Source organism: Hemitrygon akajei, chromosome 3, assembly GCF_048418815.1.
Source record: "Hemitrygon akajei chromosome 3, sHemAka1.3, whole genome shotgun sequence".
NCBI classification, from domain to species: Eukaryota; Metazoa; Chordata; class Chondrichthyes; order Myliobatiformes; family Dasyatidae; genus Hemitrygon; species Hemitrygon akajei.
Window position 1 is genome coordinate 199,778,586 of NC_133126.1, and position 18,725 is coordinate 199,797,310.

Sequence of the window (18,725 nt, forward strand, 5' to 3'; positions counted from 1 at the left end):
GGGGGGGTGATCGCTGAGAGCAGAGAAGGAGGTGAAGGAGCGAGTGTGGGGCAGGACCACCTCACTGGAGGCACACTGCGACTGTGGCACCCCAGGACATCTTCATCCTCAATGGCTGAGCCGTCCCACACTCCTCCCGCTCCCGGATTGAGAGGATCGAGAAGCCTGTTGGCCTTGGGGAGACCAGATTAGTCAGGGAAGAGGGTTAGCTGACTGGGAGAGCACGCTCAACAACTCTCCCACTTCCTCTACCCCCCCCCCCCCCCCACAGCATTTCGCTTGTCATTTTCCATGACGGACAGAAAGTCTGGCCTGCTGTAATTAACGTAAAAAGACTCCCCACTCATCCTAGCCACCATGCTGAGCAGAACCGAGGGGAGAGAAGGTGGGCGTAACCCCTTCTTCTGACCACTGACCTCTGGCACTCCTCAACACTCTCCAAGGGCTGCCCCAGCGGCTTCCCCATCTTCCATCGAGTGTGGAAGGATTTATTTAGGGATACAGCATGGAAAAGGCCTTTCTGGCCTTTGAGCTGCATCGCCATAGCAACCCACCGATTTAACCCTAGCCTAATCACAGAACAATTTACAGTGACCAATTCCCCTACATCTCTGGACTGTGGGAGGAAGCTGTAGCACCTGGAGAAAACCTCACATTCCACAGGGAGTACGTCCTTACAGAGGACGCTGGGATTGAACTCTGAACTCCGATGCCCCGAGCTGTAACAGCATCACGCTAACCACTCTGCTAGCTTAAGGCCTGCCCTCTCCTGATCAGACCTCCTCCCAGAGTGAAAATCTTAGTTAAAAATATATATTTATATATATTTATAGATATATATATATATATATATATTTATATTTATATTTATGTATATGTATATAAAATTCCCAAAGAGCACATGGGAGTAGAGGCTGAAAAGTTGGCTGCTCCCATGCTGCTCACTGCCACCCGAACCAACACCCATCACTACAGAGGAAAGCAACAAGCTGACAAAAACAGAGGGCACAACCACTGTGTCCATGCCAGAGGAGGTATCTCAAAGATCCTGTGAGGATTCCCCAACCCAGAGAACTGTTGAGAGAGGAGCTTTGGTGACTTGACTGGGCGTGAATGACAGAGGGAGTTTTCCAGAAAAAAAGGAAAGTCAATATCAAAATTAAAAAATAAAAGAATGATTAATAGCAGGTCAACAACGGAATAATTCGATGTGTTTTTCTGGCACTAGTATGCAGCTAAATTTATGCCTCAACAGTTATGAGTGTGACCTTTCCTTTTGCTTCCTGCTTCCTCATTTCACAATGAAGTACTGTAGGATAAAGGCGATGAAAATGGAGAGGCTAGCAAATCCAGCAAGGATAAGGGCGGCAAACTGCTCGTCGCTGGCCATCATACCGCGGGCCTGGGTGGCATCGACAGTTCGCAGCTCGCCGGCCAGGGAGGGCTCCTTGCGCCGCAGGGTGAAGATGGCCGAGGGGCTGAAGGGTCCGGTCAGCTCCTGAGACAGGTCTCGGCACTGGCGGCAGCAGCAGACGCGGAACCGGTAGTCCATGTTTGTCTGGAGGCCTGAGATCTGGAAGGTCGTGTCCTCACCCTTGTACACCTGTGGGGTCAGAGGGGAAAGACGTTGATCAGTGCAGGAGAGGGAGAACCAGCAGCACATTATGCAGTATTGAGCTTAACGATACTCATTCCACTGCCCCAATTCCCTCCCATGGCTCAATCTAATCCCGCTGCCCAAATTCCTTCCTATGGCTCAATCTAATCCCACTGCCCCCTATATACCTAGAGCAAAGTGTCAGTCCCCAAACTAATCCCCCTGTCCCACTCTCTCCCCACAGTCCTGTATCAGTCCCCAAACTAATCCCCCTGTCCCATTCTCTCCCCACAATCCTGTATCAGTCCCCAAACTAATCCCACTGTCCCACTCTCTCCCCACCGCCCTGTATCAGTCCCCAAACTAATCCCACTGTCCCACTCTCTCCCCACAGTCCTGTATCAGTCCCAAACTAATCCCACTGTCCCACTCTCTCCCCACAGTCCTGTATCAGTCCCCAAACTAATCCCACTGTCCCACTCTCTCCCCACAATCCTGTATCAGTCCCAAACTAATCCCACTGTCCCACTCTCTCCCCACAGTCCTGTATCAGTCCCCAAACTAATCACACTGCCCTGCTCTTTCCACAGTCCTGGGTCATTCCTCACATTCATCCCACTGGCCCACTTTCTCACCCAAAAGTCTTGTATCTATCTGAAATTAGTTTGATCTGATAGAGATGAATATGAATTAAACCAATATTTATTTGTTGTTGTATGTAAGTGTTGTTTTGAAACTTACAGTTAGCCGGCAGTAAACAAACATCAAGGAATTTTGAAAGGACAAATCAACTTCCCAAGCACCTGCTCCTTGTAACTACACTCACACTCTTGAATTTCCAGGATACTGCTAGTGACTTCCACAGTGAAGACAGACACAAAATATATATTCAATTCATTCCCATTTCTTTAACCCCCCCCCCACCCCAGTGTTATTTTCCAGCAGTCCGATATCTTGCCTCTCTTTTACTCTTAACATATCTGGAAAAAATATTTGGTATACTCTTTGGTATACTATTTGGTATACTCTTTGCCTCTCTTTTACTCTTAACGTATCTGGAAAAAATATTTGGTATACTTTCTTATATTATTGGCTAGCTTACCTTCATATTTCATTTTTTCTCTCATTGCTTTTTTTAGTTGTCTCATGGCAAGAACACATATTTGTAAGGTGATTGGTTTCTTTTACCCAGAGTGGTAGGGTGCACAACAAACTGGCACCGGTGGCGGTAGATGCAGATATATTAAGGACGTTTAACGGGTACTTAGACAGGAACATGATGAAAGGAAAATGGACAGCTAAGTGGGGGGAACGGGTTAGATTGATCTTGGAAATGGTTGGCACATTATTGTGTGCCGAAGGGCCTGTAATCGTCTGTACTGTTCTGTATAATTGTTTACATCATCAATGCTCTCACTCATAGCAAGAAAATGAGGTTGTGAAGAGCAGGCATGAAGACTGATGTACATAGTAGCAGAAAGGCCTGAAGGTCCTACAGAAAGAAATGAATGTTCTACTGCTACAGAAAGAATTGAATGTTGTACACAAAAGCCTGAAGGTTCTACAGAAAGAAATGAATGTCCTACACAAAGGTCTGAAGATCCTACACAAAGGCCTGAAGGACCTACACAAAGGCCTGAAGGACCTACACAAAGACCATAAGGACCTACACAAAGGCCTGAAGGCTCTACACAAAGACCTTAAGGACCTACACAAAGGCCTGAAGGCTCTACACAAAGGCCTGAAGGCTCTACACAAAGGCCTGAAGGACCTACACAAAGGCCTGAAGGACCTACACAAAGGCCTGAAGGACCTACACAAAGGCCTGAAGGACCTAAAATGAGAACAAAGTGATTTCGATCAGCTATGAATCTCTTTTTTGGTTTTTGTGAGTTTTCAGCCTCAGATCAATAATTGGCTCTGTACCCACCAGCCAGAGACACAGGAGATGGAAGGTGCAGGAATTTGGAACGATGAACAAACTGCGAGATGAAATCAGTGGGTTGAGCAGCAAATGGACAATCGGCTTTTGGGATCAAGACCCTTGGATGAAGAGCCTCGACCCAAAATCTCGAGTGTGGCAATATACGCTTTGCAAATAATGAATTATAAAACAGGCAGGAATATTCTTTGAAATGCACGCTGGAGTCCACTGGAGGCTGGAGACCCAGAGCCTTGCCCTGGGGTTGGAGGACTGTCTGTGTTTGTGAGTGGGTGTTCGGTGGCAGGGAGGGAGGAACGGGGCTTACTGTGGTCCATGTTGTTCTGCCGAGCATTGTGGGAATGCTATGTTGGTGCTGGAACGTACAGTATAGTGAAATACATCATAAACGTCAAACAAATAACTCAGAATTGTTCTGGGGCATCCCAGAGGTGTCGCCATACTTCACAGGGCTAACATAGCATTCCCAAAACTCACTAATCCTAACTGTATATCTATGGACAGTGTAAGGAAACTGGAGCACCCGGAGGAAACAGGCGGTCAAGGGGGAGAACGTATGGACGCCTTACAGACAGAGGTGGGAATTGCTCAGTGATGCTGAAAGCCAATTGCACTAACCTCTACGTTACTGCATTGAGAACTTTGCTTTTTGTAATACACTCAGCGGCCACTTTATTAGGTACACCTGCTCGTTAATGCAAACATCTAATCAGCCAATCATGTGGCAGCAACTCAATGCATAAAAGCATGCTGACATGGTCAAGAGGTTCAGTTGTTGTTCAGACCAAACACCAGAATGGTGATGAAATATGTTCTAAGTGTATAAGTCCATGAAGTGATTGTTGGTGCCAGATGGGGTGGTTCGAGTATCTCAGAAACTGCTAATCTCCTGGGACTTTCACACACAACAGTCTCTAGAGTTTACAGAGAATGGTGCAAAAAACAAAAAGCATCCAGTGAGCGGCAGTTCTGTGGGTGAAACTAAATGAGAGAGTTCAGGGGAGAATGGCCAGACTGGTTCAAGCTGACGGGAAGGTGACAGTAACTCAAATAACCACCACATTTCAACAGTGGTGTGCAGAAGAACATCTCTGAATGCACAACCTGTTGAGCCTTGAAGTGGATGGGCAGAAGACCATGGACATACACTCCATGGCCACTCAATGACTTGGATAAGAATGTAGGTGGTGTGATTAAGAAGTTTTCTGACAATGCTGACAAATTTTCAGATAATTGGTGGAGCCATAGACGGCAAAACAGGTTGTCTACAGATGCAGCAGGAACATTGAGAGTGAGAATGAGAATCAGAATCAGTTTACTGCCAGTATGTGAAACATACCAGAACTGATAGCGGTTCAGTACCAAACATATAACGCGGGGCAATTACATAACACCCAACACACCAGCAACCAACAATTTACAAGACAGCAGTGGCAACAGTCATGAGCAATCAGCAATTAGCAGAACGGTCACATGCGCAAACACCAATATTCAAACTGAAATAAATGTGAGATATGAACAGACTCAATAATTATGAACAGAACAAGGAGAGCAGGAAAGGCCATTGAACGGATGTTGTGCAGGGACAGTCAGGGTCTCACACCTGAGTGAGTTTTGTGGAGAAGCTGGAGAGCTACAGGAATGAAGATTCAGAAATGACGTGCAGACCTGGTGGGGATGGACTTGTAGTGTCTCCCTGATGGCAACTTGGTGAATAGGTGACAGACAGGGTGGGTGGAGGGAGACGTGGTAGCAGATGCTAAAAGCAAGTGTGAGGTAACAGACTAAGTGTAGAACGCATAGAGTAAATGGCATGGACCGTAGAGAGCTGCGTTCAGAGAAATAAATTAATTTATTCAGAGATACAGCATGGTAACAGGTCCTTCGAGCCCAATGAACCCATGTGACCAATGAACCTACTCGCCTGTAGGCATGTGGGAGGCAACCCAGCTGAAACCATACGATCACAGGGAGAATGTATGGTACAAACTCCTTCGAGACAGCGTTGGGATCTGAACCCGGATCGGCGGAGCTATACTAGTGTTACACTAACCGCTACGGGCCACCCCAAAGATCCTGGTGTGAAAGCCCGAAGCTCCATGAAAGTGGTGACACAGGTGGATAGGGACGTGAGGAAAGCTCTTGGTATATTTGCTTTAGTAGGCCGAGGCACGGGATATGAGAATCAGTATGTTATGTTCCAGATGTATCAGGTTCTTCCGATTCAGATTTGTCAGTGAAATGAGTTTTTTCTGTTAACAAATCCAACCTACACTGGGTAGCCTACAAGTGTCCATAAGATCACAAGACATCACAGCAGAATTAGGCCATTCGGTCCATCCAGTCTGTTCCACCATTTCATCATGGCTGATTTATTATCCCTCTCAACCCCATTCTCCTTGACACTCATCAACCTCCACCTTGAATATACCCAACGAACTGCTTTGCACGGGTTCCAGCACCAACATCGTACCTGACGATGACAGGAGACCTGTTTTATAGGGGAAACGCTGTTGTACTGGAGCAGTTCCACTCTCTCGACCTCAGATGCCCGGGTCTAGTGGTATAAGTAGTCATCACAACTGGGATCTTCCTCGATAGCAGTGGATGACCATGATGTCTTCTGACCCTTCGCTCTCCACGGAGTGTTACAGAACCATCTACCTGGCCGTTGGATCTCACTGTCGATCTCATCCGCCCAGTCTGCCCGCGCTGACTTCACACACTAGGACAGGAATGTCCCTACCTCACCGGGGTATGAGGGCTGCTGGCTACTCTCACCTGGTTTAGCGTGCCTCTCGAGGCAGTGTACCGGGGTGTGGTCGCTGTCACATGCAGACAGCTACTTGGAGCCACAGGAGAGAGCTGAGTGTCCGATGGGGACCAAATGTGAGTGAGCTGGCCCAGAGTGGAGATGACAAGCCCTTCACCAGAGCTGCTACCCCTCCCTGTCAACCTCATAAGACCCCCCAACGCCACCATAGCATCCACACAATGCTCGGCAGAACAACAAAAAACACAGCAACGACTAAACAGTCCCCATCCCTCTCTGCCCCCCACCATCTCACACGAGTCCAGGACAGGCCCAAGGATGAGTGGAGTTGCTGGAATTACAGACAGTGAGCTTCACCTTCCTCTGTGGGCTGAGAGCTCCAGCCGTCAGCCTCAACTGGCAGTCTGACCTTCGGCTTTCGGAATCTCGGAGTATTTGTACGAACTGCCAGGTGAGGGGGAGGGGGCAGAGCCCCAGTGGTTGTCTCCAGGATACCTTGTGATATACAGTATGGTGCAGAAGTCCTAGGCACCGATGTAGAGAGCGAAAGACTTCTGCACAGTATTGTAGTGATTTTAATATTGCACTGCACCGCTGCCGCAAAAAGTAACACATTTTATGACGGGTGAGTGATGATCAACCTGATTCTGATACGGGTCTCTATTGTGGACTGAGAGTGGGAAATGGGAATCATTGTTGGGGAGAGGGGAGGGAGCAGGAAGCACCAGACAGACATTCTGCAATGATCAATAAACCAATCTTGCCCGGTGTCTCAGGGCTGGGCGTGTCTGCACCCTTGCCACGCCCTACCCTGGACTCCTTCTCTGTTCCACACCCCTCCAGCAGCACTCTACCTTCATCACTCCCACCAAATTTACATCCTCGCTGTCCACGCCACGTCGACAAATACAGTGCTGTACAAAACTCCTAGGCACCCTAGATATATACAGTGCCGAAGACATTTACACAGTACTGTACCTTGTGGCTTATTGTTTTAATCACTGCACCATATTCTCACAATGCCTTTCGGCTCCAGCGGTTACCAATTCCCGCCACTGTCTGTAAGGGGTTTTCATGTCCTCCATGTGACTGTGTAGGTTTCCTCCAGGTGCCCTGGTTTCCTCCAAATTGTGGTGGCACTTGCGGGCTGCCCCCAGCACATCCTTGGACTGCGTTGGTCGTTGACACAGACAACGCATTTCACTGAGTGTTTTGAGATACACGTCACCAATAAAGCTGACATTTTTAAAAATGATCTTACCGTTCTCTGTGGCTTCTTGATTCTTGCCTTTAATCACTTTATTCTGCATTCTGGTATTGTTTTACCTTATTCTACCTCAGTGCGCCACGTAATGCTGAGACTTGGTAAGGCATTTGGCAGATCACAGCTGGAGTATTGCCAGCAGTTTTGGGCCCCTTATCGAAGAAACGATGTACTGACATTGGGGAGGGTCCAGAGGAGGAGGTTCATGAGAATGACCCCAGGAACAAAAGGTTAACATATAAGGAATGTTTGATGGCTCTGGGCCTGCACTCACTGGAGTTTAGAAGGATGGGTGGGGGGGGGGGTCTCATCGAACCCTATCAAATATTGAAAAGCCTAGACAGAGCTGATGTGGAGACATTGTTTCCTATTGTGGGGGAGTTTAGAACCCAAGGGCACAGACTTGGAATAGAGGTACGTCCCTTTTGAACAGGGATGAGGAAGATTTTCTTCAGCCAGAGGGTGATGAATCTATGGAATTAATTGCCACAGACCGCTGTGGAGGCCAAGTCATTGAGTATACTTAAAGCTGAGGTTGATAGATCCTTGATTGGTCAGAGCGTCAAAGGTTACAGGGAGAAGGCAGGAGAACGGGGTTGAGAGGGATAATAAATCAGCTGTGATGGAATGGCGGAGCAGACTCAATGGGCCAATTGGCCTAACTCTGCTCCTGTGCCTGATTGTCCTTTGGTCTTAACAGTATGCGGGACGAGATTTTCACTGCACCACAGTACATGTGACGATAAAAAATCAATACCAGTTCCATCAGCAAGAATGAACATGAAGCTGGTGGGCTCGTATTGGCTCACTTCCTGTCTGGTTACGATCAATCCCTGGGAATGGGTAAACAGGTAGCTCTGTCCTCCTCCCCGGAGCTCAGAGAACACTTGTTTACAGCTCTGATCACGCTTCCAGCTTCCTAACTATTGTTTACCATGTGTGAGGAATTAATGCTGGCAAAGGGTGCCGTCGTCATAGTGACGGATGAAGTACGCTAAGTGGACTTCCTCCCCTCTTCTCCACCGCGGCTGCAGCCTCGCACCAACCCTCCAGTCATCAGCATCACATGACAGGAAATTTGGGATGAACATAGACCATAGCACAGCCCGTAAGTTGTGCTGAATCAATTAAATTAGTAATCAAATGGCTGACTAAACTAATCTCTTCTGCCTACATAATGTCCATATCCTTTCATTTCCTTCACATCCATGCACCTAAAGTCTCTTAAAATCCCCAATGTATCTGCCTCTACCACCACCCCAGATACCCACCCCTCTCTGTGTAAAAGACTTGCCCCTTACGTCTCCTTTGAAACTACTCCTCACCTTAAATGCGCACTCTTTGGTATTATACATTTCAACCCTGAGAAATTTACTTTGAAGTGTCTGAAAACAGCAGGATAGGCGTCCTTGAGTCCGTGGGGACATGCAATCTTGTACCCACTTGTCTCTGCTTTAGGCCCAGAGTGTCACACCTATAATGTTGGCGCATCACTGTACCAAGACCGTAATCAGTCCCTCCAGAGTAAGTTGTGGGCATGCAGAAATGTGGCAATACTTGTGGGCTGCCCCCACCCCTCCCCAGCACAACCTGTTGGTGGTTGTCGATGGATACGATACATTTCACTGTGTGATTCGAGGTTCTGATGTCGATCAATGTGAAGATGGATTTAGCATCCTAAGGGATTACATTTATCACAAATTTTATTTAGTAATAACCTATTTACTGAGAGACTCTGCGGAGTAGGCCCTTCCCGCCCTTTGTGCAGTGTCGCCCAGCAACCTTGGATTTAACCCTTGCCTCATCATGGGACATTTTGCGATGACCAACTAATCTAGCAACCAGTATGTCCTCGTACTGTGGGAGAAAACTGGAGCGCCCAGTGGAAACCCGTGCGGCCAGGGGGAGAACGTACAAACTCCTTTCAGGCAGCAGCAGGAATTGAACCTGGGTCGCCGGTACTAGAAAGAATCCTAGCTGGATGCAGCACGGCCTGGTACAGGTACATGGTGTGTCACAGTGCCGGCTGTAAGATTGTGGTTCCGCTGTCTGTAAGGAGTTAGTACTTTCTCCCCATGGCCATGTGGGTTTCCTCTGGGAACTCCAGTTTCCTCCCACAATCCAAAGATAGATAGATAGATAGATAGATACTTTATTCATCCCCATGGGGAAATTCAACTTTTTTCCAATGTCCCATACACTTGTTGTAGCAAAACTAATTACATACAATACTTAACTCAGTAAAAAATATGATATGCATCTAAATCACTATCTCAAAAAGCATTAATAATAGCTTTTAAAAAGTTCTTAAGTCCTGGCGGTTGAATTGTAAAGCCTAATGGCATTGGGAAGTATTGACCTCTTCATCCTGTCTGAGGAGCATTGCATCGATAGTAACCTGTCGCTGAAACTGCTTCTCTGTCTCTGGATGGTGCTATGTAGAGGATGTTCAGAGTTATCCATAATTGACCGTAGCCTACTCAGCGCCCTTCGCTCAGCTACCGATGTTAAACTCTCCAGTACTTTGTCCACGACAGAGCCCGCCTTCCTTACCAGCTTATTAAGACGTGAGGCGTCCCTCTTCTTAATGCTTCCTCCCCAACACGCCACCACAAAGAAGAGGGCGCTCTCCACAACTGACCTATAGAACATCTTCAGCATCTCACTACAGACATTGAATGACGCCAACCTTCTTAGGAAGTACAGTCGACTCTGTGCCTTCCTGCACAAGGCATCTGTGTTGGCAGTCCAGTCTAGCTTCTCGTCTAACTGTACTCCCAGATACTTGTAGGTCTTAACCTGCTCCACACATTCTCCATTAATGATCACTGGCTCCATATGAGGCCTAGATCTCCTAAAGTCCACCACTATCTCCTTGGTCTTGGTGATATTGAGACGCAGGTAGTTTGAGTTGCACCATATCACAAAGTCCTGTATCAGTTTCCTATACTCCTCCTCCTGTCCATTCCTGACACACCCCACTATGGCCGTGTCATCAGCGAACTTCTGCACATGGCAGGACTCCGAGTTATATTGGAAGTCTGATGTGTACAGGGTGAACAGGACCGGAGAGAGTACGGTTCCCTGCGGCGGCCCTGTGCTGCTGACCACCGTGTCAGACCTACAGTCCGCACATACCAGTTAGTACATTATGTGCTGGTATGACTGAAATCAGCCGGCGTGGGCTCATTGGGCCGGAAGGGACCGAATTAAATAAAAAAGCTGGAGGAATTCAGCAGGGTAGGCGGTCTCTGTAGAGGATGGTGAGCCCAGACCCCGCACCGGGACTGACTGAATCCACTCTGCCGCATCCCACCCCCCACCCCCGACGCACACGCTCACTCCCCATCACTAACCTGCTTGTAGACCAGCTCCCTTCCGACCGTCACCTGGAGGATGTAACCAATGGGGTCGCCTCTCATTGGCGGGATTCCCTCCCACGAGACCTCACACGTGCTTCCTTCCAGCTGAGTGACGCGCGGGGCTGGGGATCAACAGTGCACAGCAGCCAGTCAGTACCTCTGCTCGGACCCTTCTACAGCCCCTTCGCACTGCGCACTTCGAGAAACAGGCCGCAGCTGTGAATCTGCTGAGGGATGCCCGGCAGTGAGGGGCAACACGTCCTCAGGAGCTTACTGCATACATACCACATTCTGTGTGAAAATGTTGTGACCTTTCCCTCTCACCTTGAATCTCTGCCCCCCTACCCTGGGGAAAAAGACTGTTACTGTTCACTCCCCGTTTCCCACTACAGACATACTATTCACTCCCCTCTTCCCACTACAGACACATTGTGCATTCCCTAATTCCCACTACAGTCACACTGTTCACTCCCCACTTCCCACTACAGGCACACTGTTCACTCCCTGTTTCCCACTACAGACACACTGTTCACTCCCCGATTCCCACTACAGACACACTGTTCACTCCCCGATTCCCACCACAGACACACTGTTCACTCCCCGATTCCCACTACAGGCACACTGTTCACTCCCCGATTCCCACCACAGACACACTGTCCACTCCCCGCTTCCCACTACAGGCACACTGTTCACTCCCCGATTCCCACCACAGACACACTGTCCACTCCCCGCTTCCCACTACAGACACACTGTTCACTCCCCGCTTCCCACTACAGGCACACTGTTCACTCCCCGATTCCCACTACAGGCACACTGTTCACTCCCCGTTTCCCACTACAGACACACTGTTCACTCCCCGATTCCCACTACAGACACACTGTTCACTCCCCGCTTCCCACTACAGGCACACTGTTCACTCCCCACTTCCCACTACAGACACACTGTTCACTCCCCGTTTCCCACTACAGACACACTGTACACTCCCCGCTTCCCACTACAGACACACTGTTCACTCCCTGTTTCCCACTACAGACACACTGTCCACTCCCTGTTTCCCACTACAGACACACTGTTCACTGCCCGATTCCCACTACAGGCACACTGTTCACTCCCTGATTCCCACCACAGACACACTGTTCACTCCCCGCTTCCCACTACAGACACACTGTTCACTCCCTGCTTCCCACTACAGACACACTGTTCAATCCCCGCTTCCCACTACAGACACACTGTCCACTCCCCGCTTCCCACTACAGACACACTGTTCACTCCCTGTTTCCCACTACAGACACACTGTTCACTCCCCGCTTCCCACCACAGACACACTGTTCACTCCCCGATTACCACTACAGACACACTGTTCACTCCCCGATTCCCACTACAGACACACTGTTCACTTCCCGCTTCCCACTACAGACACACTGTTCACTCCCCGATTCCCACCACAGACACACTGTTCACTCCCCGCTTCCCACCACAGACACACTGTTCACTCCGTTTCCCACTACAGACACACTGTTCACTCCCCGATTCCCACTACAGACACACTGTTCACTCCCCGCTTCCCACTAGACACACTGTTCACTCCCCGCTTCCCACTACAGACACACTGTTCACTCCCCGATTCCCACTACAGACACACTGTTCACTCCCTGTTTCCCACTACAGACACACTGTCCACTCCCCGCTTCCCACTACAGGCACACTGTTCACTCCCCGCTTCCCACTACAGGCACACTGTTCACTCCCCGATTCCCACTACAGACACACTGTTCACTCCCCGATTCCCACCACAGACACACTGTTCACTCCCCGCTTCCCACTACAGACACACTGTTCAATCCCCGCTTCCCACTACAGGCACACTGTTCACTCCCCGCTTCCCACTACAGACACACTGTTCACTCCCCGTTTCCCACTACAGACACACTGTTCACTCCCCGCTTCCCACTACAGACACACTGTTCACTCCCCGTTTCCCACTACAGACACACTGTCCACTCCCTGTTTCCCACTACAGGCACACTGTTCACTGCCCGATTTCCACTACAGGTACACTGTTCACTCCCCGCTTCCCACTACAGGCACACTGTTCACTCCCCGCTTCCCACTACAGACACACTGTTCAATCCCCGCTTCCCACTACAGGCACACTGTTAACTCCACGCTTCCCACTACAGACACATTGTTCACTCCCTGTTTCTCACTACAGACACACTGTTCACTCCCCGCTTCCCACTACAGACACACTGTTCACTCCCCGCTTCCCACTACAGACACACTGTTCACTCCCTGTTTCCCACTACAGACACACTGTCCACTCCCTGTTTCCCACTACAGGCACACTGTTCACTGCCCGATTTCCACTACAGGTACACTGTTCACTCCCCGCTTCCCACTACAGGCACACTGTTCACTCCCCGTTTCCCACTACAGACACACTGTTCACTCCCCGCTTCCCACTACAGGCACACTGTTCACTCCCTGATTCCCACTACAGACACACTGTTCACTCCCCGATTCCCACTACAGACACACTGTTCACTCCCCGATTCCCACCACAGACACACTGTTCACTCCCTGTTTCCCACTACAGACACACTGTTCACTCCCTGCTTCCCACTACAGACACACTGTTCACTCCCCGATTCCCACCACAGACACACTGTCCACTCCCCGCTTCCCACTACAGGCACACTGTTCACTCCCCGATTCCCACCACAGACACACTGTCCACTCCCCGCTTCCCACTACAGACACACTGTTCACTCCCCGCTTCCCACTACAGGCACACTGTTCACTACCCGATTCCCACTACAGGCACACTGTTCACTCCCCGTTTCCCACTACAGACACACTGTTCACTCCCCGATTCCCACTACAGACACACTGTTCACTCCCCGCTTCCCACTACAGGCACACTGTTCACTCCCCACTTCCCACTACAGACACACTGTTCACTCCCCGTTTCCCACTACAGACACACTGTACACTCCCCGCTTCCCACTACAGACACACTGTTCACTCCGTTTCCCACTACAGACACACTGTTCACTCCCCGCTTCCCACTACAGACACACTGTTCACTCCCTGTTTCCCACTACAGACACACTGTCCACTCCCTGTTTCCCACTACAGGCACACTGTTCACTGCCCGATTCCCACTACAGGCACACTGTTCACTCCCCGATTCCCACCACAGACACACTGTTCACTCCCCGCTTCCCACTACAGACACACTGTTCACTCCCTGCTTCCCACTACAGACACACTGTTCAATCCCCGCTTCCCACTACAGACACACTGTCCACTCCCCGCTTCCCACTACAGACACACTGTTCACTCCCTGTTTCCCACTACAGACACACTGTTCACTCCCCGCTTCCCACCACAGACACACTGTTCACTCCCCGATTACCACTACAGACACACTGTTCACTCCCCGATTCCCACTACAGACACACTGTTCACTCCCCGATTCCCACTACAGACACACTGTTCACTCCCCGCTTCCCACTACAGGCACACTGTTCACTCCCCGCTTCCCACTACAGACACACTGTTCACTCCCCGTTTCCCACTACAGACACACTGTTCACTTCCCGCTTCCCACTACAGACACACTGTTCACTCCCCGATTCCCACCACAGACACACTGTTCACTCCCCGCTTCCCACCACAGACACACTGTTCACTCCGTTTCCCACTACAGACACACTGTTCACTCCCCGATTCCCACCACAGACACACTGTTCACTCCCCGCTTCCCACTACAGACACACTGTTCACTCCCCGCTTCCCACTACAGACACACTGTTCACTCCCCGATTCCCACTACAGACACACTGTTCACTCCCTGTTTCCCACTACAGACACACTGTCCACTCCCCGCTTCCCACTACAGGCACACTGTTCACTCCCCGCTTCCCACTACAGGCACACTGTTCACTCCCCGATTCCCACTACAGTCACACTGTTCACTCACCGATTCCCACCACAGACACACTGTTCACTCCCCGATTCCCACCACAGACACACTGTTCACTCCCCGCTTCCCACTACAGACACACTGTTCACTCCCCGCTTCCCACTACAGGCACACTGTTCACTCCCCGCTTCCCACTACAGACACACTGTTCACTCCCCGTTTCCCACTACAGACACACTGTTCACTCCCCGCTTCCCACTACAGACACACTGTTCACTCCCCGTTTCCCACTACAGACACACTGTCCACTCCCTGTTTCCCACTACAGGCACACTGTTCACTGCCCGATTTCCACTACAGGTACACTGTTCACTCCCCGCTTCCCACTACAGGCACACTGTTCACTCCCCGCTTCCCACTACAGACACACTGTTCAATCCCCGCTTCCCACTACAGACACACTGTTCACTCCCCGCTTCCCACTACAGACACACTGTTCACTCCCTGTTTCCCACTACAGACACACTGTTCACTCCCCGCTTCCCACTACAGACACACTGTTCACTCCCCGCTTCCCACTACAGACACACTGTTCACTCCCTGTTTCCCACTACAGACACACTGTCCACTCCCTGTTTCCCACTACAGGCACACTGTTCACTGCCCGATTTCCACTACAGGTACACTGTTCACTCCCCGCTTCCCACTACAGGCACACTGTTCACTCCCCGTTTCCCACTACAGACACACTGTTCACTCCCCGCTTCCCACTACAGGCACACTGTCCACTCCCCGCTTCCCACTACAGGCACACTGTTCACTCCCTGATTCCCACTACAGACACACTGTTCACTCCCCGATTCCCACTACAGACACACTGTTCACTCCCCGATTCCCACCACAGACACACTGTTCACTCCCTGTTTCCCACTACAGACACACTGTTCACTCCCTGCTTCCCACTACAGACACACTGTTCACTCCCCGATTCCCACTACAGACACACTGTTCACTCCCCGATTCCCACTACAGACACACTGTTCACTCCCTGTTTCCCACTACAGACACACTGTTCACACCCTGCTTCCCACTACAGACACACTGTTCACTCCCCGATTCCCACTACAGACACACTGTTCACTCCCCGATTCCCACTACAGACACACTGTTCACTCCCTGTTTCCCACTACAGGCACACTGTTCACTCCCTGTTTCCCACTACAGACACTCTGTTCACTCCCTGCTTCCCACTACAGACACACTGTTCACTCCCTGCTTCCCACTACAGACACACTGTTCACTCCCCGATTCCCACTACAGACACACTGTCCACTCCCTTTTTCCCACTACAGACACACTGTTCACTCCCCGATTCCCGCTACAGGCACACTGTTCACTCCCCGATTCCCACTACAGACACACTGTTCACTCCCTGTTTCCCACTACAGGCACACTGTCCACTCCCTGTTTCCCACTACAGGCACACTGTTCACTCCCTGTTTCCCACTACAGGCACACTGTCCACTCCCTGTTTCGCACTACAGACACACTGTCCACTCCCCGCTTCCCACTACAGGCACACTGTCCACTCCCCGATTCCCACTACAGACACACTGTTCACTCCCTGCTTCCCACTACAGACACACTGTTCACTCCCTGTTTCCCACTACAGACACACTGTTCACTCCCTGTTTCCCACTACAGGTTCACTGCTCCAGAGCTTGAGTCCTTGATGAGTTGAACGCTGTCTGGCAATTCCTGCAACACTGCTGCTGCCAAAGTGTGTTGGTCTCTCCCGTTCCTTTGAATTCATCAGCTTCATGGAGAGGGGGAACCTGCTACATGGGCCACAGCTTGTTCTACAGGTTGTACTGCCCTGGCTTGTGTATCATGTAGACAGCTAGGAGGCAAGATTGATCCATGGTCGACCCTGACCAACAGAGAGTTTCAATTCCTGGGAACGATAAACTGAGCGTAGAACTAAATGGATCTGAAACTGAATCTCAGTGGATGAGCTAGACTCTCTCATTCCTTCCATTGCACCCGGGGTCTCCATCATTCCCCCCCCTCAGGTGACGGCCCATCTCTCACCTCCCCCCCCCATTTGAGACTGACCTTTGACAGCAGGGGGCAGTGATTTGGTGGTGCTGAAGAGGTAGGCGTCTGAGAAGGGTCCCTCGCCGGCTTCACTGAGTGCCTGGATCCGGAACTGGTAACAGGTGGACTCCGTCAATCTCTGTACCTTGTAGGTGTGGCTCGGTCCTCTGTAGATCGGCGTGAACCTGTGGTAGTCAAGCACGAAGCAAACTCAGTAACAACAAACTCTCCCGATGTGTTACAAAGTCAAAGTCTGGAATCAGGTTCTTCACCGGCAGACGTTGTGAAATTGGCTGTTTTGCAACCCAATACATAACCACAAAAAGCTGTAACTTTCAGTACGAGTCAGCACTGTGCAAAAGTCTTAGGCACATATGTGTACCTAGGGAGCTGAAGAGTTTTGCACAGTACTGTATTTGTCAACGTGGAGCGGAGAGTGAGTTTGTAAATCTGGCGGGAGCGAAGGATGTTGGGAATGGTGAGGGTGGAGCGCTGCAGGAGGGGTGTGGGACCGGTGGCAGAGAAGGCGTGTCAGGGGTGGGAGGTGTCAGAAGTAGTTTTTTTTTTACACAGAGACTGGCGGACACTGTTTCCTCTCAGCTGCATGGGCGTGCAGCCACACAGTAACTGAAATGCCTCCAAGCACACAGCCTTTGTGGCCACGCAGCTGGGATTTTCTTAAGACTTAAACATCTACGTGCATAGTTTTCAGAGCATATAAGAATTTCCTGCTCAGACCGATGGTTGGTTTGCGCAGATGTAAAACAGTTAGAGGAAACGTTGCTGTTCGGTGTGTGGAACGTGTTGCCTGGGGCGGTGGTCAAGGCAGGTACATAAAGGACAATTAAGAGACTCTTAAATAGGCACATGGATGATAGAAAAATGGAAGGATACATAGGAGGAAAGGATTAGATTGATTTTGGAGTAGGTTAAAAGGTCGGCACAACATTGTGGGCCGAAGGGCCTGTACTGTGCTGTGCTGTTCTAAGTTCACATCATCACTGGCAGAGAGTTTAGGCTGATCACTTATTATTGTCATGTATGCCGGGAGACAATGAGAAACTATTTTTGGTACACTTCACACACAGCCAAACTCAATGGGTCAGGCAGCATCTGTGTACAAAAAGGGGCAGTGGGACCCTCATCTGACTGAAATACAGAGGGGGGATAGTTGTGGAAAGAGTCAGGGGAAGGGGTGGAACAAAAACTGGCAGGTAATGGGTGGATCCAGGTGAGGAGGAGAGAGGCAGATGGAGAGGGGAGAGTGGGGATAGGGTCAGAGGCTGGGAGGTGATGGGTGGATCCAGGTGAGGAGGAGAGAGGCAGGTGGAGGAGAGAGGAGAGTGAAAATGATATAACTGAGAGGTGAAAGGGGAAGTGGCAAAGAGCCAAATAAGATTTGTGGTTGGAGGATACATTTTGGCCTGAAATCTCACTATCCCATCAAAGGCAGATGGGCCTCAGTTTAGCTCAGTGGAACAGTTGAATGGATATCTCTGGAGGGTGAGATAGTTGCTTTATGAAGTAATTCTCTCTCTGTCTTTCTCTCAGTCTCTCTCTCTGTCTCTGCCTGTCTGTTTGTCTGTCTGTCCCTGTCTACCTCTCTACTTCTCTTTCTCTTTCTCTGTCAGTCTCTCACACACCCCTTCTGAGGTTTCAGAAACTTAGCTTTGGACAAGTTAATTGTTGAGCACCCAGCACCTTGTCAATATGCATTCTCAGAAAACTGTGACTAAGTGGTATTGGGTTCCAGGAAGATCGG

At 50.0% G+C, this 18,725-nt stretch overlaps 1 protein-coding gene across 3 annotated transcripts in view; it reads right to left on the reverse strand.

Moving 5' to 3' along the window:
* Positions 1-757: 757 nt before the first annotated feature.
* The window catches only part of fndc3ba (fibronectin type III domain containing 3Ba), a 550,239-nt gene continuing 532,271 nt past the window's right edge, over positions 758-18,725 (reverse strand). For 2 of the 3 annotated variants that reach the window (XM_073041702.1, XM_073041703.1), the window contains exons 24-26: positions 16,982-17,148; positions 10,933-11,060; positions 758-1,603 (exon numbers count right to left, since the gene is read on the reverse strand). In XM_073041702.1, coding sequence (XP_072897803.1) covers positions 1,292-1,603; positions 10,933-11,060; positions 16,982-17,148 — 607 coding nt within the window. In that variant the 3' untranslated portion in view covers positions 758-1,291. The remainder of the gene's footprint in view (positions 1,604-10,932; positions 11,061-16,981; positions 17,149-18,725) is intronic. The other variant, XM_073041701.1, reaches the window with a different exon arrangement.